The sequence below is a fragment of the Salmo salar genome, chromosome 01 (assembly GCF_965601325.2).
Source record: "Salmo salar chromosome 01, fSalSal1, whole genome shotgun sequence".
In the NCBI taxonomy this organism is placed as follows: Eukaryota; Metazoa; Chordata; class Actinopteri; order Salmoniformes; family Salmonidae; genus Salmo; species Salmo salar.
The window spans coordinates 81,421,646-81,441,926 of NC_138291.1; the positions used below are offsets into that span (position 1 = coordinate 81,421,646).

The 20,281-nt window shown below is 44.3% G+C and overlaps 1 protein-coding gene across 1 annotated transcript in view; it reads left to right on the forward strand.

Annotated features, from left to right (window-relative positions):
• Window positions 1-20,281, forward strand: part of LOC106612532 (CUB and sushi domain-containing protein 1) — a 200,871-nt gene that overhangs the window by 152,629 nt on the left and 27,961 nt on the right. Inside the window, exons 44-47 of the mRNA XM_014213739.3 lie at window positions 9,872-10,045; window positions 18,664-18,852; window positions 19,437-19,610; window positions 19,958-20,140. Coding sequence (XP_014069214.3) covers window positions 9,872-10,045; window positions 18,664-18,852; window positions 19,437-19,610; window positions 19,958-20,140 — 720 coding nt within the window. The remainder of the gene's footprint in view (window positions 1-9,871; window positions 10,046-18,663; window positions 18,853-19,436; window positions 19,611-19,957; window positions 20,141-20,281) is intronic.

Genomic DNA, 20,281 nt, shown 5'->3' on the forward strand with positions numbered 1-20,281 from the left:
CTGTGTCTACATTTGGGTCTCGCCTTGTGCCCTTATAGCTTTTGATAAAGTAAGACTGGAATTTATATATACAGCGCATTCTGAAAGTTTTTAGACCCCTTGACTTACACATTTTGTAACATTACAGCCTTATTCTAAAATGGATTAAATACAATTTTTTCCTCATCAATCTACATACAATACCCCATAATGTCAAAGCGAAAACAGGTTTAGACAATTTTTCAACCTTTTTTTAAAAATAAATAAATATTACATAAATATTTAGATCCTTTGCTATGAGACTCGAAATTGAGCTCAGATGCATCCTGTTTCCATTGATCATCCTTGAGATGTTTCTACAACTTGATTGGAGTACACCTGTAGTAAATTCAATTGATTGGACATGATTTGGAAAGGCACACACCTGTCTATATAAGGTCCCACAGTTGACAGTGCATGTCAGAGCAATTGTCCGTAGAGCTCCGAGACATGACTGTGTCGAGGCACAGATCTGGGGAAGAGTACCAAGACATTTCTGCAGCATTGGAGGTCCCCAAGAATGCAGTGGCCTCCATCATTCTTAAATGGAAGACGTTTGGCACCACCAAGACTTTCTACAGCTGGCTGCCAGGCTAAACTGAGCAATCGGGGGGGAGAGCCTTGGTCAGGGAGGTGACCAACAACCTGATGGTCTGTCTGACAGAGCTCCAGAGTTCTTCTGTGGAGATGGGAGAACCTTCCAGAAGGAGAACCATCTCTGCAGAACTCCACCAATCAGCGCTTTATGGTAGTGGCAAGATGGAAGCCACTCTACAGTAAAAGGAACCTGACAGCCCGCTTGAAGTTTGCCAAAAGACACTTAAAGGACTCTGACCATGAGAAACAACATTATCTGGTCTGATGAAACCAAGATTAAACTATTTGGCCTGAACTATTTGGCGTGCCAAGCGTCACGTCTGGAGGAATCCTGGCACCATCCCTACGGTGAAGCATGGTGGTGGAAGCATCATGCTGTGGCTTTGGGACAAGTCTCTGAATGTCCTTGAGTTGCCCAGCCAGAGCCCGGACTTGAACCCGATCGAACATCTCTGAAGAGACCTGAAAATAGCTGTGCAGCGACGCTCCCCATCCAATCTGACAGAGCTTGAGAGGATCTGCGAGAAGAATGGGAGATACTCCTCAAACAGTACCCGCAAAACACCAGTCTCAATGTCAACAGAGGTGACTCTCCGGGATGGTTGTCTTCTAGGCAGAGTTGCAAAAAAATATCTCAGACACGCCAATCTAAAGAAAATATTAAAATGGGCAAAATAACACAAACACTGGACAGAGGAACTCTGCCTGGAAGGCCAACATCCCGAATTCAGCCCTCCACTGTTGACGTTGAGACTGGTGTTTTGCGGGTACTATTTAATGAAGCTGCCAGTTGAGGACTTGTGAGGTGTCTGTTTCTCAAACTAGACACTAATGTACTTGTCCTCTTGCTCAGTTGTGCACCGGGGCCTCTCACTTCTCTTTCTATTCTGGATAGAGCCAGTTTGCGCTGTTCTGTGAAGGGAGTAGGACACAGCGTTGCACGAGATCGTCAGTTTCTTGGCAATTTCTCACATGGAATAGCCTTCATTTCTCAGAACAAGAATAGACTGACGAGTTTCAGAAGAAATCTCTTTGTTTCTGGCCATTTTGAGCCTGTATTTGAACCCATAAATGCTGATGCTCCAGATATTCAACTAGTCTAAAGAAGGCCAGTTGTATTGCTTCTTAAATCAGAACAACAGTTTTCAGCTGTGCTAACATAATTGCAAAAGGGTTTTCTAATGATCAATGAGCCATTTAAAATTATAAACTTGGATTAGCTAACACAATGTGCCATTGGAACACAGGAGTGATGGTTGCTGATAATGGGCCTCTGTATGCCTATGTAGATATTCCATGAAAAGAAAGTCAGCCGTTTCCAGCTACAATAGTAATTTACAACATTAAACATGTCTACACTGTATTTCTGATCCATTTGATGTTATTTTAATGGACAAAAAGTGTGCTTTTCTTTAAAAAAACAAGGGCATTTCTTAGTGACCCCAAACTTTTGAATGGTAGTGTGTATATATACAGTACCATTCAAAAGTTTGGACACACCTACTCATTCTAGGGTTTTTCTTAATTTTATTCTACATTGTAGAATAGTAGTGAAGACATCAAAACTATGAAATAACACCTATGGAATCATGTAGTAACCAAAAAAGTGTTCTACAAAATAGCCACCCTTTGCCTTGAAGACAGCTTATAACACTTTGCATTCTCTCAACCAGCTTCACCTGAAATGCATTTTTCCCCCACATATGCTGAAGACTTGTTGGATGATTTTCTTCACTCTGCGGTCCAACTCACCCCAAACCATCTCAATTGAGTTGAGATCAGGTAATTTTGGAGGATAGGTCATCTGATGCAGCGCGCCATCACTCTCCTTCTTTGTCAAATAGCCCTTACGCAGCCTGTAGGTGTGTTTTGTGTCATTGTCCTGTTGAAAAACAAATGATAGTCCCACTAAGTGCAAACCAGATGGGATGGCGTATCGCTGCAGAATGCTGTGGTACAAATGCTGGTTAAGAGTGCCTTGAATTCTAAATAAATCACTGTCAGTGTCACCAGCAAAGCACCCCCACACCATCACAACTCCTCCTCCATGCTTCACAGTGGGAACCACACATGCAGGGATCATCTGTTCACCTACTCTGTGTCTCACAAAGACATGGCGGTTGGAACGAAAAATCTCACATTTTGAGTCATCAGATCAAAGGACAGATTTCCAACAGTCTAATGTCCATTGCTCAGGTTTCTTGTCCCAAGCAAATCTGTTCTTCTTCTTGGTGTCCTTTAGTAGTGGTTTCTTTGCAGGAATTCCACTATGAAGGCCTGATTCACACAGTCTCCTCTGAACAGTTGAGGTTGCGATATGTCTGTTACTTGAACTCTTTAAAGCATTTATTTGGGCTGCAATTCCTGAGGCTGGTATATCTAATGAACTTATCCTCTGCAGCAGAAGTAACTCTGGGTCTTCCTTTCCTGTGGCGATCCTCATTAGAGCCAGTTTAATCATAGCGCTTGATGGTTTTTGCGACTGCATTTGAATAAACTTTCAAAGTTCTTAATGTTCCGTATTGACTGACCTTTATGCTTAAAATGACGATGGACTGTCGTTTCTCTTTGCTTATTTGAGCTGTTCTTGCCATAATATGGACTTGGTCTTTTACCAAACAGGGCTATCTTCTGTATACCTCCCCTACCTTGTCACAACACAACTGATTGGCTCAAACACATTAAGAAGCAAATATTCCACAAATGAACTTTTAACAAGGCACACCTGTTAATTGAAATGCATTCCAGGTGGGTACATCATGAAGCTGGATGAGAGAATGCCAAGAGTGTACAAAGCTGTCATCAAGGCAAATGGTGACTACTTTGAAGAATTTGAAATATATTCCATATGTGTTATTTCATAGTTTTGATCTCTTCACTATTATTCTACAATGTAGAAAATAGTAAAAATAAAGAGAAACCCTGGAATGAGTAGGTGTGTCCAAACTTTTGACTTTTACTGTATACAGTTGAAGTCAGAAGTTTACATACACTTAAGTTGGAGTCATTAAAACTTGTTTTTCAACCGCTCCACAAATTTCTTGTTAACCACTATAGTTTTGGCAAGTCGGTTAGGACATCTACTTTGTGCATGACACAAGTAATTTTTCCAACGATTGTTTACAGACAGATTATTTCACTTATAATACACTGTATTACAATTCCAGTGGGTCAGAAGTTTACATACACTAAGTTGACTGTGCCTTTAAACAGCTTGGAAAATTCCAGAAAACGATGTCATGGCTTTAGAAGCTTCTGATAGACTAATTGACATTTATGTCAATTGGAGGTGTACCTGTGGATGTATTTCAAGGCCTACATTCAAACTCACTGCCTCTTTGCTTGACATCATGGGAAAATCAAAAGAAATCAGCCAAGAACTCAGAAAAAGAAATGTAGACCTCCACAAGTCTGGTTCATCCTTGGGAGCAATTTCCAAATGCCTGACGGTACCACGTTAATCTATACAAACAATAGTACGCAAGTATAAACACCATGGGACCACGTAGCCGTCATACCGCTCAGGAAGGAGACGTGTTCTGTCTCCAAGAGATGAACGTACTTTGGTGCGAAAAGTGCAAATCAATCCCAGAACAACAGCAAAGGACCTTGTGAAGATGCTGGAGGAAACAGGTACAAAGGTATCTATATCCACAGTACAACAAGTCCTATATCGAGCCAGTGCTCCAAAGCCAGACTACGGTTTGCAACTGCACATTGGGACAAAGATCGTACTTTTTGGAGAAATGTCCTCTGGTCTGATGAAACCAAAATAGAACTGTTTGGCCATAATGACCATCATTATGTTTGGAGGAAAAATGGGGAGGCTTGCAAGCCGAATAACACCATCCCAACCGTGAAGCCCGGGGGTGGCAGCATCATGTTGTGGTGTGCTTTGCTGTAGGAGGGACTGGTGCACTTCACAAAATACATGGCATCATGAGGAAGGAAAATGATGTGGATACATTGAAGGAACATCTCAAGACATCAGTCAGGAAGTTAAAGCTTGGTCGCAAATGGGTCTTCCAAATGGACAATGACCCCAAGCATACTTCCAAAGTTGTGGCAAAATGGCTTAAGGACAACAAAGTCAAGGTATTGGAGTGGCCATCACAAAGCCCTGATCTCAATCCTGTAGAAGATTTGTGGGCGAAACTGAAAAAGAGTGTGCGAGCAAGGAGGCCTAGAAACCTGACACCACCTCTGTCAGGAGGAATGGGCCAAAATTCACCCAACTTGTTGTGGGATGCTTGTGGAAGGCTTCGTGAAACATTTGACCCAAGTCAAACAATTTAAAGGCAATGCTACCAAATACTAATTGAGTGTATGTAACCTTCTGACCCACTGGGAATGTGATGAAAGAAATAAAAGCTGAAATAAATCATTCTCTCTACTATTATTCTGACATTTTCACATTCTTAAAATAAAGTGGTGATCCTAACTGACCTAAAACAGGGAATTTTTACTAGGATTAAATGTCAGGAATTGTGAAACTGAGTTTAAATGTATTTAGCTAAGGTAAGCTTCCGACTTCAACTGTATATATTTTATATATTTACAAAAACATATATGGGGGATTGAAAATGATGCACACAATTACATTGATTGAAGCCACAATATATCTGCAATATTAAAGCTGATCCACCCTCTAAAAAAAGAATAATAATTAATAATCACATGCTGTCAACGGCATCAAAAATGTAAGTTGTATTCCAACTTGTCATGAGCATCCATTTTAAACAGTTGTATTTGTTATGTTCTCTATGTATCCCTTTTGAATTATTGTTGTGTGTTCTTTTTTACTCACCTTATATGCCCTATGGGAGATACCATACCTGCCTGCGTTAAACAGTATTTATGTTAGCTCACGAACTTGAGGAGAGTGTAACGGGCGTCGTATAGAGGGGACCAAGGCGCAGCGTGTTGAGTGCTCATATTGCATTCTAATGAAATCGAACACTTAGACAAATAAACAAAACGACAGCCAACAGTTCTGTCAGGTTACACAAACGAAACAGAAAACAACTACCCATGAAAACCAAGTGGGAAAAGGCTGCCTAAGTATGGCTTCCAATCAGAGACAGCGATAGACAGCTGCCTCTGATTGGAAACCATACCCGGCCAAAACATAGAAACAAAAACATAGAATGCCCAGCCCCTATCACACCCCGACCTAACTAAACAGAGAAAAAAACAGTTCTCCTAGGTCAGGGCGTGACAGTCCCCCCCCCCCCCCCCCCCCCAAAGTGTGCAGACTCCCGGACGCAAACCTCAACCTATAGGGGAGGGTCCGGGTGGGCATCTGTACTTGGCGGCGGCTCTGGTTCGGGGCATAGCACCCCCACCGCCCGCTGATCCCCCGCTTCTGTGTCTCCTGAGGAACCAGACCATGGATCATCGCTGGAGGCTTTGGAACGTCAACCGCCGCCGAAGACTCTGGGCTGCGGACCGTCGCCGAAGACTCGGGGCTGCGGACCGTCGCCGAAGACTCGGGGCTGCGGAGCGTCGCCGGAGGCTCCGGACTGGGGAGCGTCGCTGCAGGCTCCGCGCCATGGATCATCTCTACAGGCTCCGGGCCATGGATCATCCCTACAGGCTTCTTGCCATGGATCATCCCTACAGGCTCCAGACCATGGATCATCCCTACAGGCTCCAGACCATGGATCATCCCTACAGGCTCCAGACCATGGATCATCCCTACAGGCTCCAGACCATGGATAATCCCTACAGGCTTCTTGCCATGGATTATCCCTACAGGCTCCGGGCCATGGATTACCTCTGGAGGCTTCATGCCATGGAACATTCCTACAGCCTCCGGGCCATGGATCATCACTGGAGGCTTCGTGCCATGGATCATCGCTACCGGCTTCGGACCATAGATTATCACTGGAGGCTTTTCTCGTGGAGCTGAAACGGGTCTCACTGGACTGGAGAGACGTACTGAGGACCAGGTGTGCAGAACTGGCACAGGGCATACTGGATCGTGGAGGCGCACTGGAGGGAGAGTGCGAGGAGCAGGCACCGGACGTACTGGGCTATGGAGGCGCACTGGAGGGAGAGTGCGAGGAGCAGACACCTGCTCACCACGATAAGCACGGGGAGTTGGCTCAGGTTTCACCCCTGGCCCCGCCAAACTACCCTGTGTGCCCCCCCCAAAAAAAAAAAAAAAATTGGGGGCTGCCTCTCCTTTGTTGCCGTGCTTGTTCCTCATAGTATCGCCGTTCCGCTCTCGCTGCCTCTATCTCCCCTTGCGGATGGCGATACACCCCAGGCCTTGTCCAAGTTCCTGCCCCATCCAGGATTTCTTCCCAGGTCCAGTCCTCCTGACCACGCTGCTTGGTCCAATGGGCGTCGTATAGAGGGGACCAAGGCGCAGCGTGTTGAGTGCTCATATTGTATTCTAATGAAATCGAAAACACTTAGACAAATAAACAAAACGACAGCCAACAGTTCTGTCAGGTTACACAAACTAAACAGAAAACAACTACCCACAAAAACCAAGTGGGAAAAGGCTGCCTAAGTATGGCTTCCAATCAGAGATAACGATAGACAGCTGCCTCTGATTGGAAACCATACCCGGCCAAAACATAGAATGCCCACCCCCTATCACACCCCGACCTAACTAAACAGAGAAAAAACAGTTATCCTAGGTCAGGGCGTGACAGAGAGATGTAGCTAGTACACCCAAGCAGTTTCTAAAGAATTTAGATAGTCTTGTTCGTCTACATAACAGCATTTTCTCTTGAAATCGGAGTTCCTGAAGTTTCCCAACCATAGGCCAGTTGGAGTATGAATGTGAATATACAGTGGTGGTTTAAATGATTAGGCTAACTTTCCTACTAACCTTGTGAAAGTTGTTGGTGCCTAATTCTTGACAATCCATTATTTTACTAATAACAACAACTGAGTTTGCTAAATTATTTTGCCTAATTGATTTTGGTAGCTAGCGTCAGACTACAACGTTGAAGTTACAAACACTTAATAACAATAATTTGGACAATAGATTCCAAAAATGTATTACAAAGAAGAAAAAAGCTTGCTACCTAGCCATAAAATAAATACATTTAAACTTACCCACCATGATAGCTAACAGCTGGGCTTCTTTGGTGGACATTGCCGAAGTGGTAATGTGGTTAAGCACGTCGTGATTGACATACAACACGGCCCATGTGAGCTGTCACCAACGAACCAGTGTAGAGAATACTGGTCTATGAAAACCTCATGTTAGAAGAAACAGGTCCCACCACCAAGAACTCCTGCTCTCTCTCTCTCCATGCTTGCAAATCGCTGTTTACACATAGGGCGCTATGTGCGCTGGTAGGGCGCTAAAGCAGTGTCAAAAGTCTGAGCGTGCAAAATTGACATGCACATTTTTCCATGTTCACAACTCATCAGTTACATGTTCGAGAATGTATTTACAACTACAGATTATTCTTTCATGTTCACAACTTATCCTTAAGTACAGAAAATGTGATTGGCAGATGTGATCAACAGAGATGGTACCTGGATAGTACACGAGTTTTGATTGGTTTACTGTTAAGTACTTGGCAGAGTTTGCCTGTTCAGCTAGCGAACATAAAAGTAAGAATTTTTAACTTCTTTGGGATAGGGGGCAGTATTTGCATGGCCGGATAAAAAAACGTACCTGATTTAATCTGGTTACTACTCCTGCCCAGAAACTAGAATATGCATATAATTAGTAGATTTGTATAGAAAACACTCTAACGTTTCTAAAACTGTTTGAATGGTGTCTGTGAGTATAACAGAACTCATATGGCAGGCCAAAACCTGAGAAGATTCCATACAGGAAGTGCCCTGTCTGACAATTTGTTGTCCTTCTGTTGCATCTCTATCAACATTACAGCATCTGTGCTGTAACGTGACACTTTCTAAGGCTTCCATTGGCTCTCTAAAGCCGCCAGAAAGTGGAATGGGGTGTCTGCTGTCTCTGGGCAAAGTACAGCAGCTCTGTTTGTGAGTGGTCAGCCTGGGGACAGTGAGACTGGAGATGCGCGTGCACGAGAGTCCTCCATTTTTTTCTTTCAGCCTTTGAATGAATACAACGTTGCCCGGTTGGAATATTATCGCTATTTTACGAGAAAAATAGCATAAAAATTGATTTTAAACAGCGTTTGACATGCTTCGAAGTACGGTAATGGAATATTTTGAAATTTCTTGTCACGAAATGCGCTCGCGCGTCACCCTTCGGATAGTGACCTGAACGCACGAATTTGGATACAACTATGGATTATTTGGAACCAAAACAACATTTGTTGTTGAAGTAGAAGTCCTGGGAGTGCATTCTGACGAAGAACAGCGAAGGTAATCCAATTTTTCTAATAGTAATTCTGAATTTAGTGAGCCCCAAACTTGGTGGGTGTCAAATTAGCTAGCCTGTGATGGCCGAGCTATGTACTCAGAATATTGCAAAATGTGCTTTCGCCGAAAAGCTATTTTAAAATCGGACACCGCGATTCCATAAAGGAGTTCTGTATCTATAATTCTTAAAATAATTGTTATGTATTTTGTCAACGTTTATCATGAGTAATTTAGTAAATTCACCGGAAGTTTTCGGTGGGTATGCTAGTTCTGAACATCACATGCTAATGTAAAAAGCAGATTTTTGATATAAATATGAACTTGATTGAACAAAACATGCATGTATCGTATAACATAATGTCCTAGGAGTGTCATCTGATGAAGATCATCAAAGGTAAGTGCTGCATTTAGCTGTGGTTTGGGTTTATGTGACATATATGCTTGCTTGGAAAATGGCTGTGTGATTATTTGTGCCTATGTACTCTCCTAACATAATCTAATGTTTTGCTTTCGCTGTAAAGCCTTTTTGAAATCAGACAATGTGGTTAGATTAACGAGAGTCCTATCTTTAAAATGGTGTAAAATAGTTGATTGTTTGAGAAAATTGAATTGTGGTATTTTAGTTGATTTTGTATTTCGCACCGTGCAATGCCATTGGCTGTTGGCTAGGGGTTCCGCAGGCGGAACGGGGTTCCGCTAGCGGAACGTCTATCCTCAACAGGTTTTAAAAACATTTGCCATAATTGACATTGCCAACAAATGGAAATGTGTTCAGAAGAAAGAAATATACACAGTATGTAAAACCCAGCTCCTCCCTCACCAGAGATCGATCACCTCGAAAACTAGAGCAGATTCGATGCTTCGGCCCATTACCTACTTTAAATGTCTGTACCAAACTATTTTTGCTCTCCCTTGGCTACCTCAAATGTTTTCATAGCCATTACCTGCGGTCACCCTGGAAACCCAACAAATGGTCGAACTAACGGCAGCGAGTTCAACCTGAACGATGTTGTAAACTTCACCTGCAGCAAAGGATTTCTGTTGCATGGTGCCTCAAGAGCCCAGTGCAGGATGAATGGACATTGGAGCAACCCTCTTCCAGTCTGTAGAGGTAAGACACAGTAACAAATACATCCAAATGAATCACCTCTTAGGGCAACATACAGTAAATCCATTGTTTTTGTAAGAATTGCTCAAGCTTAGTAAATCTGGTTGGGAATCATTGATGAACAGCAATATTGAAACCTTGTCTCTGATTTTCAAGCAAATTTAAGTTAGGACTGAGACTGGATCACTCAACACCTCTTGAAAAGCCATTCTGGTGTCTATGACATAACTTTTGTTTTTATTGTCCCGCTGAAAAATAACATTCTATACCAGGGTTAGGTTTTCAAAAGACTGAAGCGGGTTTTCCTCTAACTTTTTACCTGGGCTTTGCTCCTTTCATATTTATTTTGATCCTGACAAACTACACAGTACCTGCCTGTGACATGCATACCCATGACATGATGCAGCCGCAATGCTTGAAAATACTACCGACTGTATATCAATTTAATTTGTGGGTAAAGTGCATTCTTTATTTTGTATTACTAGTCTGTGCACGTCATTGTCTGTGCATTCATCTTACCCACTGTGTATTAGGTGATTTCCTGTTCCAGTGAGGTGATTTCAAATTCTAATGTAAAGTAACAAACCATATTACATGACAACATATTTTCTGACAAAGTAGGTACATGTAGGCAATCTTTGCAGATCAGTAATTAATCTGGTTATGTGCTTAAGGAATGGTAAAATTGACTTTAACAGTTATCCAGGACATCTTGTGCTGTGGCTTTGACCTGGTTTCAACTATTTTCCAGTTTACAGGTCAAATAATGATGGATTTTGGTTTATATCCCCTCTTTGGAATGAATGAAGAATAAAACAAGTGTAGTGGTAGTGTGACAGAATTTGCCCAATTTATGTAAAAATCACCTATGGATGAATTTTCACTTTCAGATTATACACTGCTCAAAAAAATAAAGGGAACACTTAAACAACACATCCTAGATCTGAATGAAAGAAATAATCTTATTAAATACTTTTTTCTTTACATAGTTGAATGTGCTGACAACAAAATCACACAAAAATAATCAATGGAAATCCAATTTATCAACCCATGGAGGTCTGAATTTGGAGTCACACTCAAAATTAAAGTGGAAAACCACACTACAGGCTGATCCAACTTTGATGTAATGTCCTTAAAACAAGTCAAAATGAGGCTCAGTAGTGTGTGTGGCCTCCACGTACCTGTATGACCTCCCTACAACGCCTGGGCATGCTCCTGATGAGGTGGGGGATGGTCTCCTGAGGGATCTCCTCCCAGACCTGGACTAAAGCATCCGCCAACTCCTGGACAGTCTGTGGTGCAACGTGGCGTTGGTGGATGGAGCGAGACATGATGTCCCAGATGTGCTCAATTGGATTCAGGTCTGGGGAATGGGCGGGCCAGTCCATAGCATCAATGCCTTCCTCTTGCAGGAACTGCTGACACACTCCAGCCACATGAGGTCTAGCATTGTCTTGCATTAGGAGGAACCCAGGGCCAACCGCACCAGCATATGGTCTCACAAGGGGTCTGAGGATCTCATCTCGGTACCTAATGGCAGTCAGGCTACCTCTGGCGAGCACATGGAGGGCTGTGCGGCCCCCCAAAGAAATGCCACCCCACACCATGACTGATCCACCGCCAAACCGGTCATGCTGGAGGATGTTGCAGGCAGCAGAACTTTCTCCACGGTGTCTCCAGACTCTGTCACGTCTGTCACGTGCTCAGTGTGAACCTGCTTTCATCTGTGAAGAGCACAGGGCGCCAGTGGCGAATTTGGCAATCTTGGTGTTCTCTGGCAAATGCCAAACGTCCTGCACGGTGTTGGGCTGTAAGCACAACCCCAACCTGTGGACGTCGGGCCCTCATACCACCCTCATGGAGTCTGTTTCTGACCGTTTGAGCAGACACATGCACATTTGTGGCTTGCTGGAGGTCATTTTGCAGGGCTCTGGCAGTGCTTCTCCTGCTCCTCCTTGCACAAAGGCGGAGGTAGCGGTCCTGCTGCTGGGTTGTTGCCCTCCTACGGCCTCCTCCACGTCTCCTGATGTACTGGCCTGTCTCCTGGTAGCGCCTCCATGCTCTGGACACTACGCTGACAGACACAGCAAACCTTCTTGCCACAGCTCGCATTGATGTGCCATCCTGGATGAGCTGCACTACCTGAGCCACTTGTGTGGGTTGTAGACTCCGTCTCATGCTACCACTAGAGTGAAAGCACTGCCAGCATTCAAAAGTGACCAAAACATCAGCCAGGAAGCATAGGACCTGAGAAGTGGTCTGTGGTCCCCACCTGCAGAACCACTCCTTTATTGGGGGTGTCTTGCTAATTGCCTATAATTTCCACTTGTTGTCTATTCCATTTGCACAACAGCATGTGACATTTATTGTCAATCAGTGTTGCTTCCTAAGTGGACAGTTTGATTTCACAGAAGTGTGATTGACTTGGAGTTACATTGTGTTGTTTAAGTGTTCCCTTTATTTTTTGAGCAGTGTATATATCACTATCAGATTAAACGTTCTCTAAAGACCAAATGCTTAAGTCAATAATCACATTCATTTGTATGGAAATAATAGTTCTCCATGCTGAAAAATTCAGGTACAACTAGGAAAAAATAAAGTTGCATTTGTAAAGAAAATATCCTCATACACCTGCCACAACAATGGTCAGTCACTTCCTCACTCAATCCATTGAGTGTACTTATAGTATGTCAGTGTGCTCCCTGCTACCGACATTGTTCTATTTCATTTTGTAAGCTAATCTGCACTTTCCACACATTCACCCAGGGTTCCTGTAGTATAGCCTTCCAACAATCACCTCAAGAGGGTTACCCCAATAAGGTTTTCTATTATAGGCAAGGAACACGCCAATAAATCTAATTTTATTAGTCACATGCGCTGAATACAACATGCTTACTTACGAGCCCCTAACCAACAATGCAGTTATAAAATAAAAAAAATAAAAAATGTAACAGGTAATTAAAGAGCAGCAGTAAAATAACAATAGCGAGACTATATACAGGGGGGTACCGGTACAGAGTCAATGTGCGAAGGCACCGGTTAGTCGAGGTAATATGTACATGTAGGTAGAGTTATTAAAGTGACTATGCATAGCTAAAAACAGAGAGTAGCAGCGGTGTAAAAGGGAGGGGGGGGGGGGCAATGCAAATAGTCTGGGTAGGCATTTGATTAGATGTTCAGGAGTCTTATGGCTTGGGGTAGAAGCTGTTTAGAAGCCTCTTGGACCTAGATTTGGCGCTCAGGTACCGCATGCCATGCGGTAGCAGAGAGAACAGTTTATGACTAGGGTGGCTGGAATCTTTGACAATTTTTAGGGTCTTCCTCTGACACCAACTGGTATAGAGGTCCTGGATGGCAGGAAGCTTTGCCCCAGTGATGTACTGGGCCGTACGCACTACCCTCTGTAGCGCCTTGTGGTCAGAGGCCGCACGTTTTTCATACCAGGCAGTGACGCAACCAGTCAAGATGCTCCCAATGGTGCAGCTGTAGAACATTTTGAGGATCTGAGGACCCATGGCAAATCTTTTCAGTCTCTTGAGGGGGAATAGGTGTTGTCGTGCCCTCTTCACGACTGTCTTGGTGTGCTTGGACCATGTTAGTTTGTTGTTGATGTGGACACCAAGGAACTTGATGCTCTCAACCTGCTCCACTACAGTCCCGTCGATAGGAATGGGGACGTGCTCGGTCCTCTTGTTCCTGTAGTCCACAATCATCTCCTTTGTCTTGATCACGTTGAGGGAGAGGTTGTTGTCCTGGCACCACACGGCCAGGTCTCTGACCTCCTCCCTATAGGCTGTCTCGTCATTATCGGTGATCAGGCCTACCACTGTTGTGTCATCAGCAAACCTAATGAGGGTGTTGGAGTCGTGTCTGGCCGTGCAGTCATGAGTGAACAGGGAGTACAGGATGGGACTGAGCACCCACCCCTGAGGGGCCCCTGTGTTGAAGATCAGCGTGGTGGATGTGTTGTTACCTACCTTTACCACATGGGGCGGCACGTCAGGAAGTCCAGGATCCAGTAGCAGAGGGAGGTGTTTAGTCCCAGGGTCCTTAGCTTATTGATTAGTTTTTTAGGGCACTATGATGTTGAACTCTGAGCTGTAGTCAATTAATAGCATTGTCACATAGGTGTTCCTTTTATCCAGGTTGGAAAGGGCAGTGTGGAGTGCAATAGAGATTGCAGCATCTGTGGATCTGTTAGGGTGGTTTGCAAATTGGTGATGGTCTAGGGTTTCTGGGATATTGGTGTTGATGTGAGCCATGACCAGCCTTTCAAAGCACTTCACAGCTACAGACGTGAGAACTACGGGTCAGTAGTCATTATTATTTCACCATTATTTAACCAGGTTGGCCTTTATGAGAACAAAGTTCTCATTTACAACTGCGACCTGGCCAAGATAAAGCAAAGCAGTGTGACACAGACAACAACACAGAGTTACACATGGAGTAAGCAATAAACAAGCCAATAACACAATAAACAAGTCATTGACACAGTAGAAAAAAAGAAAGTGTATATATACAGTGTGTGCAAAAGGCATGAGGAGGTAGGCAATAAATAGGCCATAGGAGCGAATAATTACAATTTAGCAGATTAACACTGGAGTGATAAATGAGCATATGATGATGTGCAAGTAGAAATACTGGTGTGCAAAAGAGCAGACAGTAAATAAAATAAAAACAGTATGGGCATGAGGTAGGTAGAGTGGGTGGGCAATTTACAGATGGACTATGTACAGCTGCAGCGATCGGTTAGCAGCTCAGGTAGCTGATGTTTAAAGTTGGTGAGGGAAATAAAAGTCTCCAACTTCAGTGATTTTTGCAATTCGTTCCAGTCACTGGCAGCAGAGAACTGGAAGGAAGGGCGGCCAAATGAGATGTTGGCTTTGGGGATGATCAGTGAGATATACCTGCTGGAACGTGTGCTACGGGTGGGTGTTGTGATCTTGACCAGTGAACTGAGATAAGGTGGAGCTTTACCTAGCATAGACTTATAGATGACCTGGAGCCAATGGGTCTGGCGACGAATATGTAGCGAGGGCCAGCCGACTAGAGCATACAGGTCGCAGTGGTGGGTGGTATAAGGTGATTTGGTAACAAAACGGATGGCACTGTGATAGACTGCATCCAGTTTGCTGAGTAGAGTAATGGAAGCTATTTTGTAGATGACATCGCCAAAGTCGAGGATTGGTAGGATAGTCCGTTTTACTAGGGTAAGTTTGGCGGCGTGAGTGAAGGAGGCTTTGTTGCGAAATAGAAAGCCGATTCTAGATTTGATTTTGGATTGGAGATGTTTAATATGAGTCTGGAAGGAGAGTTTACAGTCTAACCAGACACCTAGGTATTTATAGTTGTCCACATATTCTAGGTCGGAACCGTCCAGGGTGGTGATGCTAGTCGGGCGGGCAGGTGCGGGCAGCGAACGGTTGAAAAGCATGCATTTGGTTTTACTAGCGTTTAAGAGCAGTTGAAGGCCATGGAAGGAGTGTTGTATGGTATTGAAGCTCGTTTGGAGGTTTGTTAGCACAGTGTCCAAGGAAGGGCATGAAGTATACAGAATGGTGTCGTCTGCGTAGAGGTGGATCAGGGAATCGCCCGCAGCAAGAGTGACATCATTGATATACACAGAGAAAAGAGTCGGCCCGAGAATTCAACCCTGTGGTACCCCATAGACTGCCAGACGTCCGGACAACAGGCCCTCAGATTTGACACACTGAACTCTGCAAAGTAGCTGGTGAACCAGGCGAGGCAGTCATTAGAAAAACCAAGGCTATTGAGTCTGCCGATAAGAATACGGTGATTGACAGAGTCGAAAGCCTTGGCCACGTCGATGAAGACGGCTGCACAGTACTGTCTTTTATCGATGGCGGTTATGATATCGTTTAGTACCTTGAGTGTGTCTGAGGTGCACCCGTGACCGGCTCAGAAACCGGATTGCACAGCAGAGAAGGTACGGTGGGATTCGAAATGGACAGTGATCTGTTTATTAACTTGGCTTTCGAAGACTTTAGATAAGCAGGGCAGGATGGAAATAGGTCTGTAACAGTTTGGGTCTAGGGTGTCACCCCCTTTGAAGAGGGGGATGACCGCGGCAGCTTTCCAATCTTTAGGGATCTCGGACGATATGAAAGAGAGGTTGAACAGACTAGTAATAGGGGTTGCAACAATGTAGGCAAATAATTTTAGAAAGAGAGGGTCCAGATTGTCTAGCTCAGCTGATTTGTACGGGTCCAGGTTTTGCAGCTCTTTCAGAACATCTGCTCTCTGGATTTGGGTGAAGGAGAAGCTGGAGAGGTTTGGCAGGTTACCTTAGTGTTTTTTGGCACGGACTATGGTAGTCTGCTTAAAACATGTTGGTATTACAGACTCGGACAGGGAGAGGTTTAAAATGTCAGTGAATACACTTGCCAGTTGGTCAGCGCGTGCAATGAGTATACATCCTGGTAATCCGTCTGGCCATGCGGCCTTGTGAATGTTGACCTGTTTAAAGGTTTTACTCACATCGGCTGCAGAGAGCGTGATCACAGTCTTCCAGAACAACTGGTGCTCTGATGCATGTTTCAGTGTTATTTGCCTCGAAGCGAGCATCTAAGTTTTTTAACTCGTCTGGTAGGCTCATGTCACTGGGCAGCTCTCAGCTGTGCTTCCCTTTGTAATCTGTAATGGTTTGCAAGCCCTGCCACATCCGACGAGAGTCAGAGCCGGTGTAGTACGATGCGATCTTGGTCCTGTATTGGCGCTTTGCCTGTTTGATGGTTCGTCAGAGGGCATAGTGGGATTTCTAATAAGCTTCCGGGTTAGAGTCCTGCTCCTTGAAAGCGGCAGCTCTAGCCTTTAGCTCAGTGCGGATGTTACCTGTAATCCATGGCTTCTGGTTGGGGTATGTACGTGCGGTTTCTGTGGGGACGATATCATCGATGCACTTATTGATGAAGCCAATGACTGATATGGTGTACTCCTCAATGCCATAGGAAGAATCCTGGAACATATTCTAGTCTGTGCTAGAAAAACAGTCCTGTAGCTTAGCATCTGCTTCTTCTGACCAATTTTTTATTGATCTAGTCACGGGTGCTTCCTGCTTTAATTTTTGCTTGTAATCAAGAATCAGGAGGATATAATTATGGTCAGATTTGTCAAATGGAGGGTGAGGGAGAGCTTTGTATGCGTCTCTGTGTGTGGAGTAAAGGTGGTCAGAGTTTTTTTCCCTTGGTTGCACATTTAACATGCTGATAGAAATTTGGTAAGACCGATTTAAGTTTCCCTGCATTAATGTCCCCAGCCACTAGGAGCGCCGCCTCTGGGTGAGTGTGTTCCTGTTTGCTAATGGCGGAATATAGCTCATTGAGTGCAGTCTTAGTGCCAGCATCGGTCTGTGGGGGTATGTAGACAGCTACGAAAAATACAGATTAAAACTCTCTAGGAAGATAGTGCAGTCTGCAGCTTATCATGAGATACTCTACCTCAGGTGAGCAAAACCTTGAGACTTCCGTGCACCAGCTGTTGTTTACATATATGCATAGTCCGTAACCCCTTGTCTTACCAGACGCCACTGTTCTATCCTGTTGATACAGCGTATAACCAGCCAGCTGACTCCGTGAAGCATAAGATATTACAGTTTTGAATGTCCCGTTGGTAGTTTAATCTTTGACATAGGTCATCGATTATATTTTCCAAAGATTGCACGTCCGCTAACAGAATGGAAGGCAGTGGGGGTTTATTCGATCAACTACGAATTCTCAGAAGGCAGCCCGCCCTCTGGCCCCTTTTTCTCCGCCTTCTCTTCACGCAAATGACGGGGATCTGTGCCTGTTCCCGGGAAAGCAGTATGTCATTCAGGTCGGGCTAGTCGGACTCGTTAAAGGAAAAAAAGGATTCTGCCAGTTCGTGGTGAGTAGTCGCAGTTCCAATGTCCAGAAGTTATTTTCGGTCATAAGAGACGGTAGTAGCAACATTGTGTACAAAATAATAAAAAAATTAAGTTACAAACAATGCAAAGAAACGAACAAAAACACAATTGGATAGGAACACGTAAAACTTCAGCCTTCTCTGGTGCCGTTTTAGGAATAAGAGTTTTTGGCACCTGCCAACAGCAGGTGCTAATAATCAATTGTTTTATATTTTTTTCCTCCCTCTTTTCCCTAGGGCTTAATTGACTGCCAGGGCATTGGCAGCTGTCACTGAGGGAAAGCAATCTGTTTTGTTTCCCCTGGACATTACTTTAACTTTAGGCATTTTTTGTTGTTGAAGGGCAATAGCTGAAAACATGTTCAGCCAACTCTGAGGCAAGAGGTGCAACTTATTGTTACTGGGGCTTCCTGCCCTGATGGTTTTACATTTTGTGACAAGTGAATCTAAACTAAACTGAAACTGCATATCAACCCACATGAATTACATTGTTACACAGTTATTAGATCAACTTTATGTCAAATGCTATTGACTGTAGAAATATGAGAGAAGCTTACACACTGTTTAAGTATATATTAAAAAGCATGAATGGGTTGATTGAAATGACTCAGAACTTGAACAATAACCCTGCTATTCAAGCTTTCTCATTGATTTCCCTTCTCTTCTCACTCTTGGTTTCACTGTCAGGCGTTAAGCATTCGGTTGATTTTATCTTGCAGTGGTAAACTGCTCAGATCCAGGCTTTGTGGAGAATGCCATTCGTCACCCGCAGCAGCGTTTCCCCGAGAGCTTCAACTATAGAACCAGTGTGATGTATCACTGCAAGAGGGCCTTCTATCTGCTCGGCTCATCACTTCTCACCTGTCAGTCAAACGGCCTCTGGGACAGATCACTTCCTAAGTGCCTTTGTGAGTAATATGCTAGGATTGTCTTGATCAGGGTACAAGAAGTGGCAGAGGTGGAATCTGGGTCCCACTTCGTGTGGTTAGTCACTGTTGGAGAATGATAGAAAGTGTGAAATGTACCATTCTTCTTATAGTGGGGAGAAGAGATGTAATATGGGGATGGTGCAAGGGATTTGTGAAGAATTTATATTGTTAGTGTTTGAAAATAAAGAATATAGAAACATTATGGCTTTGCTGACAATGTCATATGTAGTGTTAATGTTTGTGATAAAAGGTGGGTTGTGGGAGTAGTAGTAGTGGGAGTAGTGGTAGTAGTAGTAGTAGCAGGAGTGGGAGTAGTAGTGGTGGTAGTAGTGGTGGTAGTAGTAGTAGTAGTAGTAGTAGTAGTAGTAGTAGTGGTGGTAATAGTAGCAGCAGCAGGAGCGGGAGTAGTACGAGTAGTAGTGGGAGTAGTAGTAGATAAACTAAAATGTAATTGTGGTAGTAGCTAACACTGAAGGCACAAGAACAATGGTGTATATCCATGATCAACTCAGTATTTCTATCAACTGTCCTCTCTGAACCTTTTCTCTCCATTTCGCCTGAAGCTATTTCCTGTGGTGATCCTGGCACACCACCCCAAGCTGTCATGTCAGGCAGGAAGTTCACCAACGGCGGCGTGGTCCATTATACCTGCAGCCAGGGCCGAGCGCTGATTGGGAACGCCACGCGCTACTGTCAGGAGGATGGGCACTGGAGTGGGTCACCACCCTACTGCTCAGGTATTTCCATCAGCATGGGCCTACCACTCTGCCAGCCAGGGGCGACCTGAAGGCTCTAATGGTGCACAGAAATACCACAGATCAACAGGTTTCAGGGATGTCAAACCGAGCTAGAAAAGCTATGGATTTCTGTGGGTTTTTCCTTGTGTGGTAGCTAGAGATGTAAGATGCAAGCACTCTGGGTAGAGCCATGGTAGCCTTTCATGTTAGTTGAAAGGGAGGGGGAAAAGCCTATTTCCATCTCAGAAAAAAGGCTAGAGTGAATGATATGAGCTGCCAATTGGGACTGCTGTGGTAAGGGATGGCTGGTTATTTGAGTGTTGGATATTTTCTCTCTCCCTCATGAGGCGGTAGTTCCGGGGAGTGCGGTGACCCTGGAATCCCACCTCACGGCTCCAGGCTAGGGGAGAAGTTCCAGCTGAAGAGCCTGCTGCGATTCACCTGTGATGCCGGTTTTTCCCTGAGTGGCTCACCTGAGAGGACCTGCCTCCACAATGGCTCCTGGAGTGGCACCCAGCCAGTCTGTGAAGGTGAGACCCCTGCCATATATACTCAACTACTATACCTGTAGATACGTTATCCACTGTGACAATGACTCCCTTGACTGGGAATGAGCATAATCTGGGCATCATTGAGGGCTGATAAGGCAGTGTCATGGTTCGCCTTGTCGG